Consider the following 14,314-nt stretch of genomic DNA (forward strand, 5'->3'; position numbering starts at 1 on the left):
CTATAAAGCCTCTCTCTGCAGGGGATGTCTCATCTTCCCGTGCTTCTCCACAGCATGGCCGGCCTCTCCCCAGCAGGACAGCCTAGACTTCCTGACAAGAGCAAAAGCAGAAACTGCCAGGTGACTTAAGGCCCACCATGTTCTACCCATCAAAGCAAGTCATAAAGTCAGTTCAGACTCCAGGGGAGGGGAAACAAACTCCATCTCTTGACGGGCGGGAAGGGAGGAAACATCGCAGCCATCTTAGAGACTCTCCCACATTCTCTGATCCTTAGCTTCTGTATCTGAAAATGGGTATTTTAATATTTATCCCAACTAGAATAATGAGAAGATGGTATGTTATGTGTGATGACATTTTATAAATCATAAAGCGCAAAACACTTGCAAGACATTATAGTTATGGCAAATAAAGGTGGATTGGGAGAAAGCGCAGATTATACAGGGCTTTATAAGGAGATAGAGGTTATTGAAATAGTATTTATTGAGCATTTGCTGTGCCAAGCACTGTTCTAAGTACTTTACAGGTATTAACTTCTTTAATCACCACAACTTTATAATATGGATATCTTATTGCTATTCTGTAGAAAAGGAACATCAGGCAAGTGGCACAGTCAGAATTTGAACCCAGTTCTGTCTGATTCCAAAGCCTTAACTACTGCACCTGGAATTCTTATATCATAATCAACTGGCAATTGGGTACGGGGAGGTAGCAGCTACCCCAGAACTACTGAAATAGAATCTGGAGAGGCAGAACCCAGAATCTGCAATTTTAACAGCCATGTTAATGTGGGAGAAGTATCAATCTCACTGTACTAGAGGGAGCCTGAAGCCGAATCTGGCTTCTGTACCCCGACACCAAATTAAATCTTGGAGACAGAGTTTTGGGTGAAGTAGAAAATAGCTTTATTGCTTTGCCAAGCAAAGGAGGCCACAGCAGACTCCTGTTCTCAGAACTGTGTGTCCCAATCTAGAGGGGGTAGTGAGAAGTTTTATAGTAATGATTCAAAGAGGGCGTGATCAGCTGGTGGACATTCTTCTGATTGTCCACTTGGTGGGGAAGTAAGTGGGAGTCAGCATCGTCAACCTTCTGGTTCTAACCGGTCTGGAGTCAACCTGCTTATTACGCTTAATTTCTCCCACCTGGTAGGGGTTTCAGTATCAGCAAAGATATTGTTATATATCCCTGCCCCAAGGCTGCACTATTTTTTTTTTTTTTTTTTGGCCACACTGCGTGGCTTGCGGAATCTTAGTTCCCAGACCAGGGGAACCTGGGATTGAACCCCAGGCCACTGCACTGAAAGCGCTGAGTCCTATCCACCGGACCATTAAGGAACTTCTGACACTACTGTTTCTTTTCAGGGTTCCTCTGTTGTCTCCGCATCCCCTCCCTTCCCTAATTAGCAACTGTTTGAACCTGCTAGTTGGGACTCTGGGAAGGTCATGGAGGCTGAATGAAACCTATTTTCTGTAATCGAGAAATGAGGGACACAGAATTTTGTGCCCAGGAGCCCCACAGTGTCCTGCTCAGTGTCAAGTCTTCCCAGGTTTTTCAGTAGTTCAAAGAAACTAAGAAGCCAAGCTTAGAGAAGATTTAGTCTGGCAGATGCAGAAGAAAACTTGAATACGAAAAGTGCCTAGAAGTGGGGAGGATAATGAGGGGCTTTAAAAATAATTACGTTTTCTAGAGGTTAATGCCAAAGTGAGGGAAATAAAAGGTTAGAAGCTGGACCCAATAACATGCAATTAACCAAGTTCACATTCTATTTATGAGTTCATCTATTTTATGCCTCTTTGTTATTCCTGTGCTAGAAAACCCCAAGTTCCATCTTCACCACACCCCACATGACTTACACAACATTTCAGGTCTGAAGACAAAATATACCTCCTCTGGGAAGTCGTTCCTGGCCACCTCCTGCCCCCAGGTGTCCCACACATGTGCTGCACTTAACTCCATCCTATCATATACAAGGCCCTAGACTGTAAATGTTGGTGACTGAGAGACCCTTGAGGGTAAGGACAGTGCAGGAAGAGAGGAGGGAGAAGGGAGAGATTAAGAGATGATTCTTAGAACCACTGGGTGAACACAGGAGATGAAGGAGTCACTGAAAAGTTGCACCGTCTGTTGTTTGAACAGGCACAAATATTAACGCAAGTTCATGTGCCCGACGAAACGTCGGCGTTTGGAGCAGAGAAAGGTTTATTGCAAGGCCATGCAAGGAGACAAGGTGGCTCACGTCCTAAAAAGCCTCCTGCTCTCTGAAGGGTTTCGGCAAAGCATTTTTAAAGGCCAAGTGCAAGGTGGGGGGAGGGGTTTGCAGGATACGCGATCAGATCGTGCACAATACTCTGATTGGCTGATGATGAAGGAACAGGGTGGTGTCACAGGGGTTAACTTTATCAGTCCTTAGGCTCCGGGAGGCCTGGGGCTACATGCTCATAGTCATCAAGTAGTTAACATCTTCCATTTGGTGGGGGTGGGTTCACATCTGCGAAACACCTCAGGAAAATTGCATCAATTACTATTATCTAGGTACTTCAGGCAGGAGCTAAAGCAGAGGCTATGGGGGAGGGCCTGTGCCAGGAAGGGAATGACAACTTGTTGAGAATACAAGACCAACTCTAAGGAGTTTACCAAACAGCAGCACTAGATACAAATCTGTCAGCACCAGATTTGTCTCTTCAAGGCTACGAATCAGAGCAGCCTAGCAAATTATGGTCCCTTCCATAATTATATGCATTTATTTTATCTTAGCCCCTATAACAACTGGTTGAGATTTTGTAAATACAAATGCCAAGAACAGACGCTTTTGCTCCTTACATGGGCATGAATGAGTCTGAGAAGTGATTTGGGCAAAATACTTAATCTCTAATCCTGTTTCTTCTTTTGTTAGAAAGAAATGACAAAACTGTTTCCCGCAGTTGCCATGATGAGCAAATGTGGCAAAGCATGCACGTCAACAACCTCTATTAAATACCGGTGGCAGGTAATAATACAGATAATGTATTTACACACTATTATTCATATTCATCTATGACTAGATCCCCTCTCCGCCAACCTCTCTAAACCATGATAAATTCCAGCAGGTTTAGGGAGGAATAAATTGAGCTCTAACTTTCAGACACCTTCCTATTCCGGCAGCATCTGCCCTAACCCAGCATGGCGGCACCGGCTTCTTCAAGCTCACGTCCCTGGCCACACCATAGTGGCTTTATGGGAACCGCCCGCTGGGTAGACTCAGCTTCCCCGATGCCCTTTGATGACGCCAAAACCCCGCGCGGGGAAAGCGGGCCGCGTAGGTTTGCGCAGGCGCAGCGCGGCCGCGGGTGGGCGGAGCTGGCCGGGATGAGCGGCGGAGGGACGGAGACCCCCGAGGTTTGTGAGGCCGCCCCGGGCGGCGGCGGCAGCAAGAAGAAGGACTCGCCGGGGACCGCGGGCTCGCCAGCCCACCTCATTATCAAGGGTACGGAGTACTAGGGTTCTCGGCCCGGTGGTCCCAGCGCGGCGGGACCCAGGTCGACCCCCGGCTCCCGGGCGGCCTGGCGTTTGCGGTGGGGCGGTGGGTGGGTGGCGGGAGGGGTCTGTGCGCGTTGGCGCCTGTTTCCCCGCGCCAGGTGCCTCCCAGTAACAGCAAACCGCCCTAGCCCCTCCTGCTTCCTCGTAGAAGCCGCAGCCGGGAGCCGTCGGGCTGCCCTCTCCCCTCCCCCAGCCCGGGACCCTGCGTGGAGCTGCCGTGGACGCGGGCTCGCGACCCACGTGTGATGCCCTGAACTTGGGAGTCGGGAAGAGCCCGCGCACCCAGGCAGGCCGCTTAGGAGGTGTGTGCCTAGGTCGTTCGCTCTGACCCTGTCTGCTCCTGGGTCGTGCAAGGTGGAAACGAGAGAACATGAAGGCATCTTAAAACACGAAAGGCCCCCAACACGTGTACCGATGTCCACTCGTCCTGTCTGCTTTGAGCTGGGAGAAGGTCACAACCTAGCTACAGCCCGGATTCTCACAGAACCTGAATTGGTTTGATTCTCCGGGCTCTAAACAACTGTTTCCTGCAGGAAGATCTTTGCCAGTTAAATACCGCACCGCCTCATCTCCGTCCTCTTAACCCCCTCGCTTCTGCCGGCAGCCCTACCGTCTTGCAGTGTTGAAACCCTTGTAGGATTCCAGCGCCCCTCAGCGCTGCCCAGGGAATGGCATCCTCGTGTTCATGCCTATTGCATTTTAACCGTATCTGTCAGGTTTGTGTAGAATTCAGGTGTCTCAAATCTAGTTAGTTAGAATTCAGGTGTCTCAAATCTAGTGGGCGTAGTGCATGGGTGTTAGGCGTTAATTATAATTGTTTACATGTGCAATCTTAGTGAACTATTAAATTTTTTTTAATTACGGTAAAATACATGGAATATAAAGTTTCCCTTAATCATATTTTAGCATACAATTCAGCGGCATTGGTACGTTTCACGTTGTTGTGAAACCGTCACCACCATCCAGCTCCATAACTATTTCATCTTCCCAGACTGAAGCTGTGTACCCATGAACACGGACTCCCCAGTCTCCCCTTTCCCCGGCCCCAGCCAGCCACCATTTTACTTTCTGTTTCTGAATGTGGCTACTTAGGTACTTGATATAAGTAAAATCGTGCATGTGTCAGAATTTCCTTCCTTTTTAAAGCTGAATATGATTCAGATATTTCATTGTATACACACACACACACACACACACACACACACACACACACACCACATTTTGGGTATACATTCACCCATGGATGCACACTTGGATTGCTTCCCATTTTTGGCCCTTGTGAGCATGGATGTACAAATAGCAAGTTCTTGCTTTCAGTTGTTTTGGATATATACCCACAGCTGAATTGCTGGATCAAATGATAAATCTATTTGTAACTGTGAGCAGCTACTATACTGTTTTCCATAGTGGCTGAACCGTTTTACATTCCACCAACAGTTCACAAGTGTTCTCCACAACCTAAACAATACTTGTTATTTTCTGTTTCTTTGGTAGTGGCCTTTCTAATGGGTGTGAGGTAGTATCTTGTAGTTTTGTTTTTGTTTTTTTAATATTTATTTATTTATTTTGGCTGTGCCAGGTCTTAGTTGCGGCACATGGGATCTAGTTCCCTGACTAGGGATCGAACCCGGGCCCCCTGCCCTGGGAGCTCGGTGTCTTACCCACTGGACCACCAGGGAAGTCCCAGTATCTTGTAGTTTTGATTTGCATTTCCCTAAGGTTAATGATGTTGAACATCTTTTTATGTGCCTACTAGACGTTTGCAAATCTTATTTGGAGAAATGTCTGTTCAAGTGTTTTGCCCATTTTTTAATCAGGTAGTGTGTTTTGTTGTTGTTGAATTATAGGAGGTCTTTTTCTATTCTGGATATTAGCCACTTTACAGCCATGATTTGCCCATATTTTCTCCCATTCCGTGGGTTGCCTTTTCACTCTGTTGATTGTGTCCTTTGATGCACAGAAGTTTGTGATTTTGATGTAGTACTTTTTTTTTTTAAATTGAAGTACAGTTGATTTACAATATATTAGTTTCAGATGTAGTACTTTCTTTAAAAGAAGGTAATTCAAAGGAAGTTTTTCAGGTAATTCAAAATTGAGTTATAATTGAAAATATGTCTAGAACCTTCTTGGGTTTTTTTGTGGAACCATTTACTATTTTCATTATGAAAATCTGTTTTTAGTTCATCTTACTTGAAGACTATCAGTTGTGAAAATATACGTGTCGAGTTTTATTGCCAGGGTCTAGTGAAAGGGAAATATATAAATAAATGATTTCAATACTTAGGCCCCAGGTCTTTGAGGTTTTCTGGGCTGTGGTTGGCTGTTAGGAGACGGGGAGCTTCCTGGGGCATGGAGTGTCTGACCTGAGTCTTGAAGAATAAAGGGTTAGTAGTTGAGAAAAGAGGGCAAGGATATTTTGGACTTAGTTTGGAACAGCATGAACAAAGGCGTGGAGGCCTGAGTCAGCATGGCATGTCTGGGAAACTACACGTGGGAATCAGACCGAAGAAGAATTCTTGCCTTTTAAGGAGATTGGACTTCTTGTTGAATGTTCCATATTGTTATGGAACAAGAGTCTTGTGGTTAGATCTGTGTTTTAAATAGAGGACTCAGGCAGGTACAGTGGATCCTCATCTTGCAGGTTGCCCATTTGTGAACTTGCCTACTTTATAAAGTGAATTTGTAACTGCAGAATCAGAGAATACAAAGGGCCTACTGTCCTGCAGATAAGCAGAATTGACTGTACATGGAGTGGGTTGAAGAGGGGTGTGACTCACTCTGTTGAAATAGTCCAAGACAAGCAAGGATGGAACAGAAGGGATGGATTTGAGAAGCAGTGAGGTGACAGTGGTGGCGATGTGGGTGTTATCAGAAGAATTTACTCTGCAGTAAATTGTTCCTTATGATGGGCAAAGAGATCCACATACTACATTAAAGGTCTGCAAATCCAGGGCCAGAACTTTATTAGATAATGAGAGATCTGCAGTTTACTGTGTCTTTTCTTGTCTCATAGTCTGTTGAAGTGCTTATTTCTGTCTTTTGTGTGAAGAGATTGTCTAACTCCCACGTTAGAGTATGAACTTTGGAGAACAAAGGATTATATCTTTTGTCTTGTTAACAAACAACAAAAGAGTGCTTTGCCTGTAGCAGGGCTAGGATTGAGTTTATGTGGAAATATGTGGCTTACCTTTACATGATTAAACTGAGAGAATTTGTAATCCTTGGGATACCTGCAACTCTGAATTATTATAATGTGTTTGTTTTGTTGTTATAATGTTATTACAAAACCAGCTTAATTTCTGTGGTCTTGTGTGTTTCAGAATCTTTTTCCCCCTAATCTTCACATCTTAAGTTTTGGAGCGCAGTCAGGGTTTCAGAAGTGATCATTATCCACTTCTGAACAGAATTGAATTCTCCAAAGACTAAGTAAATTCCCATTACATCAGGCCACAGATGCAGATATCCCAAAATCAGTGTAATGGCTTCTCAGTCATATAGAAAAATGTATGTTAACCCTCTGTGGATGATACAAACAATTTGGTCTCTGAGATACTCACTGGAGTAGAGAGGAAAGTTCAGGACAGTGTGGTAAGTGGTATCAGAGCAGAATATACCCCGGGATGACTCACCAAAAACAGTTAAAATTCAGAACTTTTTTTCCTTAATTATGACTTATAAAGACTTACAATGAACACTCACCACCCATATTAATAAACACACGTGAAGAGCCCCATCGTGCCCTTTGCTCTCATTGCACGGCCCTCCCTCCTCTAAGGTAACCGCTGTCTTGAATTTGGTGTTTATCGTTCTCGTGCATTTCTTTATAGCTTTATGGCTTCTGTATATGTCCCAACAGGGAGTGATTTTGCGTATTTTGAAAGTTTATATAAATGGCTCTATCCTTCTGAAAGCTGCTTTTTTGCTTAACATTTTATTTGTGGGATTTATCCTTGTTAATAAATGTAACCCCACTGTATTCATTTTCACTCACTGATTTGTAATATCCATCCTATGAGTATGTTAGGTCGTTCCCCTTTTTTGCTCTTTTGACGTTATATTCAGGCGGTAGTACACATGCATTTCTCTTTCCTTTGTTTAAGAGTTTTTCTAGGGCACATACTTGGGCATGAAATTGCTAGGTATATGTCTTCAACTTTATTAGATATTGCCAAATCGCCCTCAAAAGTACTTTACCAAGTTACTGACTGGATAATCCATAGTCCGAACTGGATTTTAACCTTCATACGTTTATGGGAACAGGAAGAGTAAAACAAGCTAGAGATTGTGCCACTTAGCGTGGATTGACCGTGAATTTCATCTTGTCTTTACAGATCTCGGAGAAATTCATTCAAGACTGTTAGATCACAGACCAGTTATCCAAGGTGAAACCCGTTATTTTGTGAAAGAATTTGAAGTGAGTATTTGAAACCTATTTTGTAAAAAGACTGCCCTAATTGTTAGTGTGTTAATATACGGAAGGGAAATTCCCTAGTTATAAAATCTATGATTTCTGTTCATGTGTTCATAAAATATACAAAGTATTCAGAGGCATTGACATGAATGGAGGGTGCACGAGGGTAGACAGCAGGCGCCTTGGGCTCCAGTTCCGGTGCCTGCTCTCAGGTGTGTACTGTCTGTTGAGCTCAGGTTTTCATGTATAAAATGAGATATAATGAAAAAAGTGATTTTACAGATGAATGGCTCAGTTGTGCAGACCCATTTTCTATATCTTTTTTTCTCATTTGGGGCAGCAACATCTACCCAAAGCACTCAAGTTAAAACATGAGAATCGCCCTTGGCTCTTCCCTCCCCCTTAGGTTACATTCAGTGGTCAGGCCTTCCAAATGTTACAAAGCAAATCTCTGTCCTTTCTGATTGGTGTGCCTGCTCTATCAACCCAGTCAAATCCAGTCTTAACCCTGCTGCCAGAGCGCTCTGACGTTAACTTTTTAAAAACCTTTGATATCATTTCTGTCTACAGGACAAAGCCCAGCATCCTTCTGTGACCCGGCTCCTATCTTTCTAGCCTTACCATCTCCCACCCCACCTTGTGTGCTATGTCCCAACAGTCCTGATGCACTAGCCTGCCGTTCTGTTTCGTTTGACGGTGATTTTTGCACATGTATAATTGGTTCACTGTGCGTTGAATAGTAACATCCCAAGCTGCTGTTGGGTAGATGGTAAATGATGTTACACAAGCAGTTTTGTGATTTTGTGGAAGTTGGGGTTTTCTTTTATTTCTTTTTTTTTTTCTGGCCTCGCGGCTTGCAGGATCTTAGTTCCCCGGCCAGTGATTGAACCCCCTGGCAGTGAGAGCACCAAGTCCTAACCATTGGACCGTCAGAGAATTCCCGGGGTTTTATTTTCAAATGAGACTCCAACCAAGCAGGCAGGCTAAACCTGCTAAAAGGAGAGAACCTTTCCATAAACCCTTTAAAAGTACAGAAAGCCTGTGGCACAGAGCACTGAAAACAGACAGAGCTGCAGCATTACACACCATTGCTGGGTTCAGGAGACTCAGTCTGCCTAATATCTGCTTCACGGGGTTATTGTGAAGATGGAAGGTGTGTGTATCTTAGAATGTTTTCTGGTCCCTAGGAATAACCATTAGTTATCTTTGTCATCATTACTGTTGCTGTTGTAGAGTAAGAATAATTATCCCACAGACAGAAAATTAACCATAGACTGTTCCCTCATCACGCTATGTAAAGATTATTAACAATTCAATAGTGAGGATAAAGTAGTGGGAATAAAGTCTGGGCACAGAATGGTGGGTACCCTGCTCACGGTCTTACAAGGTTAAAATCAAGGAGCTGTCTAGGCTCCATTCTTATTTGGTGCTCAGGGTCCTCTTTCTGACTCACAGGATTTTGGCAGGACTCAGTTCCTTGCCCAGGTAGACGAAGTTCCCATTTCCTTGCTTGCTGTTGGCCAGGGCCGCTCTCAGCTCCTAGAGGCCACCCATATTCCCTGCCACACGGCCCCTTCCTTCTTCAAAGACATAAGTGAAGTCTCTCTTTCATGCTTTAAACCTCTCTTACCAAGAAGAGTCCCATCCCTGTTAAGGACTCACCTGATGGAGTCAGGCCCTCTAGGGATAATCTCCTTTTCTTAAAGTCAGCTTATTTGGGGCTTTAAGTAAACCTGCAGAATAGCTATACAACAGCACCTCGGTAGGGTTTGACTGAATAACTGAGAGGTGTGTATATCCTGGGGGTGGTGCTCTCAGGGACCATCTTGAATTCTGCCTTCCATGAGCTCTTATTACTACCGGTATTTTCCTTACTCTTTGCTTAGTTATTGCCCGTTGTCCTCCCTAGAATATAGACACCTTTTTTTTTTTGCGGTACGCGGGCCTCTCACTGTTGTGGCCTCTCCCGTTGCGGAGCACAGGCTCCAGACGCGCAGGCTCAGCGGCCATGGCTCACGGGCCCAGCCGCTCTGTGGTATGTGGGATCTTCCCGGACCGGGGCACGAACCCATGTCCCCTGCATTGGCAGGCGCAATCCCAACCACTGCACCACCAGGGAAGCCCAGACACTTAGCTTTCTTATGCTCTGTTGTGTTCAAAGTGCCTGAAAGAATGTCTTGTGCATTGTAAGGTAGGTACTTAATATGATTCAAAAGCACAATTAACAGAGTTTGGCCTAAAACCTGGCTTTTCCAACATCCTTTCATAAGTCATCTTTATTTATTTTTTGCCAGTCTGGTTAATTTGAAATGCTAAATAGCTTTTATTTTTTAAAAGTTTGTAAATGTATATCTAAAGGCCTACTTTATATTAAAAGAAGCAGAATTTTGGAATTAAGATGGCTTCTCTAATCCAACACCCACCCACCCACCCCCACCCCCACTTCACTGATCCCAGAGATGGAAAGAAATGTGCAGAAGGTCACACAGCTGATTAGTGGCTGAGTGCTCATTAGATAATGTAGGTGGTTCCTGTGAAAGGGCTGTACAAGCAAGACTGAGTCTTGAATGGATGATGAAAGAAGTGTTATTTCATTTATGCTGCGGAATATGTTATACTGAAGAGCTCACTCCCTTTTGAAGCCAACACCTCTGTTAACTGGGGCCGAGAGAAGACGGGCATGTGCCTGAGAGGAGAGCAGTTAGTTCCTGGGTTCCACGTTGTTCAGCCCTCCAGGGTCTCTTTGGAGACAGGGCTGTGCTGAAGCGTAAAAGAACATGGGCCTTGGAGCTGGACATGTGACGTATCTGGGCTCAAATCCTGGTATCCCTCTTCCTAGCTGTGATTATTTGCTTTATTAAGGCCTAGTTTCCTCTTTTTTAAAACGGGAACAATAATGCATACTGCAGAGTTTTTGTGAGGATTAAGTAATGTATCATTTTTTTAAATCCCTGGTATGTCGATGTTAGGCACGTGTTGGTAACTTATTATTAAGAGAAAGATGGGAGCAAGTAGAATCAAATTAAAATTGTATTCAGAATTTGCAATACTTTGAATGAGTTTTGGTTCAGTTTTTAATATCTTTAGGGAAAACAGCGATTTGCTAAGCAAATGGCATAGACATCTCAGGAAAATGTTTACTAAAGAATAAAATTTTCACACTGGGTATGACAGATGTAAGCTTATTATAGAAAGTGAAACAAAATGTCTTCAGCACTTATTTTGTGTGAGACCTCCTGTCAGGAACCAGTGCTGTATCCCTGAGTAAGACAGACAGGGGCCCAGCCTTTATGCAGCAGGGCAGGCTCATGTAGTCACTGAAGAATGGTCTCTGAAGGGCTCAAAAATATTTCGTCTGCTGCGTTTGCGCTCTCACCAGCTAATTGGTCACATGACTCCTCTTCTTGAAAAGAACTTGATGCCGTCCTTTCACGCAGTCACCTCCCCGGTCCGTCTTTTTTAGTGTCTCCTGGAAGCTTTCCTGTACATCAGGCTCGGCTGCCTTTTCTGTCTGTTACACACTAACCTTTCCCCTCAAATTACGAGAGAAAAGCTGAAAGCATTTTAGAGATTTAGATTTGAATAGATATGTGCATTACTTACCGTTCTTTTCTATCTTGGCCCAAATAAAAACATCCTCTATTTAATAAAAGTGGTCTTTCCCCAGCGTCGCACGGCTGGACCGGAGGAACGGGGAGGCAGAGCTGTCAGGGCTTCCTACAAGTTTCATCTTTTTTATTTAAATTGAAGTACAGTTGATTTACAGTGTTTCAGGTGTACAGCAGAGTGATTCAGTTATACATACATATATATACACGCACACCCATACATATATATGTATAGTCTTTGTTAGATTCTTTTCCATTACAGGTTATTACATGATATTGTATATGGTTCCATGTGCCACACAGTAGGTCCTTAAGTTTTGTCTTCCCTAGGTCACTTAAATGTGGTTCACTTGAAGAAAAACTGGCTAGCATTTAAAAGGAAACTCGTTTATAGTTTATATATTTTTAAAAGTTAACGCACGCGGCAACGATAATCTTTTTCTTTATAAAATTTTCTTTCTAAAAGAAGGGAATAAGTGCCACACGGTGGCAGCATTGCTTAAATTATCAATGCTCTATTATAATATTTTAAGCTCTCTTTTTGTGTTTGTTAGTATTTCAGGACAGTTGACTGGCCTGCTCCCAGCTGCACACAGCTCTTTTATTCCCCCCGATTCCAGTAAATACTATGAACAGAGATCCCGGCAGGGCCCCTCCAGTGAGCCTGTCTGGTTGTGTCAGCGAGTAAAGGCGTGATCTTCTGCACTGTTATCTTTCCAGCTGCAGAGACGCCGGGGCCTCTCTCGTGTGGGACACAGGGGAGGCCGTGCAGGTCAGCGTTTATGAAGTGCTTAGGGGCTGTGCAGTCCTGCACGAACTCATCTTCAGCAAACCTCAATCTCTGACTGCTTTATTGACTGGTTCCTGAATACCTTGGTGTATCATAAGGAAGGTGTTTGGTCACTAGTGACAGACACCTGAGGAGAGTGGCTTTCCTAAGTGCTTACTTTCCTCTCACAGCAGCCAGAGCCTGGGGCTGGTGTGGCAGCCCCAGGACGTCAGCTCTTCCTCCAGCTTCTCCTTCTTCCGCACTGCCGTGCTGCTCTCACCCCAGGCTCACGCTCACAGGGTAGCTGTGGGAGTCCAGCCGTGGTGCGTGCACTTGATGCAGCAGAAAGGACGGCAGGTGGGCGACGGCTAGCTGTGTCTGTTACGCGCAGGTTTACCAGCACGTGGTATTTGGGTGTTGAGAGGAGGAGAGGAGGGGGATGGATGCAGAGCTGTCTGTCACACTGGGTACGCAAAAATAGATACGAAACCGTCTCTACCTTCAGGAATTTACAGTCTGCGGAGAACAGATTGTAATGGTGAAATTATTATGATAAAATAAGCACAAAGTGATTGAAATCTCAGAAGAGGAGATAACTCCCAGCTGAGCTGGGAGGGAAATCTTCAGAAGGGGACTGATACTTGAACTGAGAAAGAAAAACAGATGTTAGAGAAAGAGGGAAAAAATGGAGGAAATGTTGATTAAAATTGAGGCAAAAAAATTTGTTAAAATAAGTACAGTAGTTACAGGAGGTGTGAGGGTTCTTATTACTGCATCTGCATGTGAGTTGTACTGATAAAAAGATAAAGTCCCTTAAAAGGCAGCACAGACAAGAATTTCATTTGACATCTGATCTCATTTTTGTTAGGTTGTAAGAGTAGCTGTCAGGGTATTAAATATCAGGAAGAAGTCGATCCCATGTGGCATGTAATAGATTCATGTATGTATGATAACGGTTTTAAAACTTGTGAGGAAAAAAAACTTGTGGGACTGACCATTTTGTGATGGAAAGAAAATTTTAAATACTACATTGGTCTCTCATTTCCTCTCTAATACTATCAAGTTACATCTTTAATGTAAATATTACAGTGACTGTACTAACATTATGAACAATTGCTAACATTTGGAAGCATTTAGTGCCAGGCACTGTCTTGAAGCACATTACCTGAGCGCTTGTTATTAATTTCAACTTGAGAAAAATTAACTGTATATTTAATTTTATGGGGTGTTATACATCAGAAACCAAGCTTCATTGGTGCTGTGCTTTGCTCTGAGAATTTTCACCCCAGAAATAATATTCATATAACAAATAAACAGATGTTGGTTTATAGTCTTCCCTTTTTTTTTTTTTTTTGCGGTACATGGGCCTCTCACTGTTGTGGCCTCTCCTGTTGTGGAACACAGGCTCCAGACGCGCAGGCTCAGCGGCCACAGCCCACGGGCCCAGCCGCTCCGCGCCATGTGGGATCTTTCTGGACCGGGGCACGAACCCGTGTCCCCTGCATCGGCAGGCGGACTCTCAACCACTGCGCCACCAGGGAAGCCCTATAGTCTTCCTTTTGTAGTAGGTGTCAACCGTATACCTTAGCCAAAAATACCAGCATAAAAACAAACACAAACCAGATGGGCCTATTTGTTGTTTAAATTATTGTCATTAATGGGCTGTTAGAGAGGTGACGGTACAAATTCACTTACTATAACGTGTAATTTAAGGCTAAACAATGGCTATAAGGGAGAGAGCCTAACCAGGTCACATGCGGTGGCTCTGTCTTCTGCCCATGTAGATACAGCCTATCAGAAAACGGAAGGAGAGGGGAGGGCATATGAAAAGGAGACTGTCCTCAGTTGTTGCCTTATCAGTATTAACTGGGAGGGAAAGGATGCTATTGCAGATTAGATTCTGAGGGTGAGGGAAAGGCTAGAGACAGAAGAGGTGACCACCTAATACTAATCTTGCTTAGAGTAGGGAACCAACAGACAGTAGCCAGAGTGGAGACCAGGGTATTGTAAGA

General features: G+C 44.1%; 1 protein-coding gene across 1 annotated transcript in view; it reads left to right on the forward strand.

The window, feature by feature from the left end:
- Window positions 1–3,307: 3,307 nt before the first annotated feature.
- BLOC1S5 (biogenesis of lysosomal organelles complex 1 subunit 5) overlaps window positions 3,308–14,314 on the forward strand; it is a 40,299-nt gene continuing 29,292 nt past the window's right edge. The window contains exons 1-2 of the mRNA XM_079713301.1: window positions 3,308–3,461; window positions 7,846–7,928. Of these exons, the coding sequence (XP_079569427.1) occupies window positions 3,344–3,461; window positions 7,846–7,928 (201 nt within the window). The 5' untranslated portion in view covers window positions 3,308–3,343. The remainder of the gene's footprint in view (window positions 3,462–7,845; window positions 7,929–14,314) is intronic.

The sequence above is a fragment of the Hyperoodon ampullatus genome (genome assembly GCF_949752795.1).
Source record: "Hyperoodon ampullatus genome assembly, chromosome: 10".
Lineage (NCBI taxonomy): Eukaryota > Metazoa > Chordata > Mammalia > Artiodactyla > Ziphiidae > Hyperoodon > Hyperoodon ampullatus.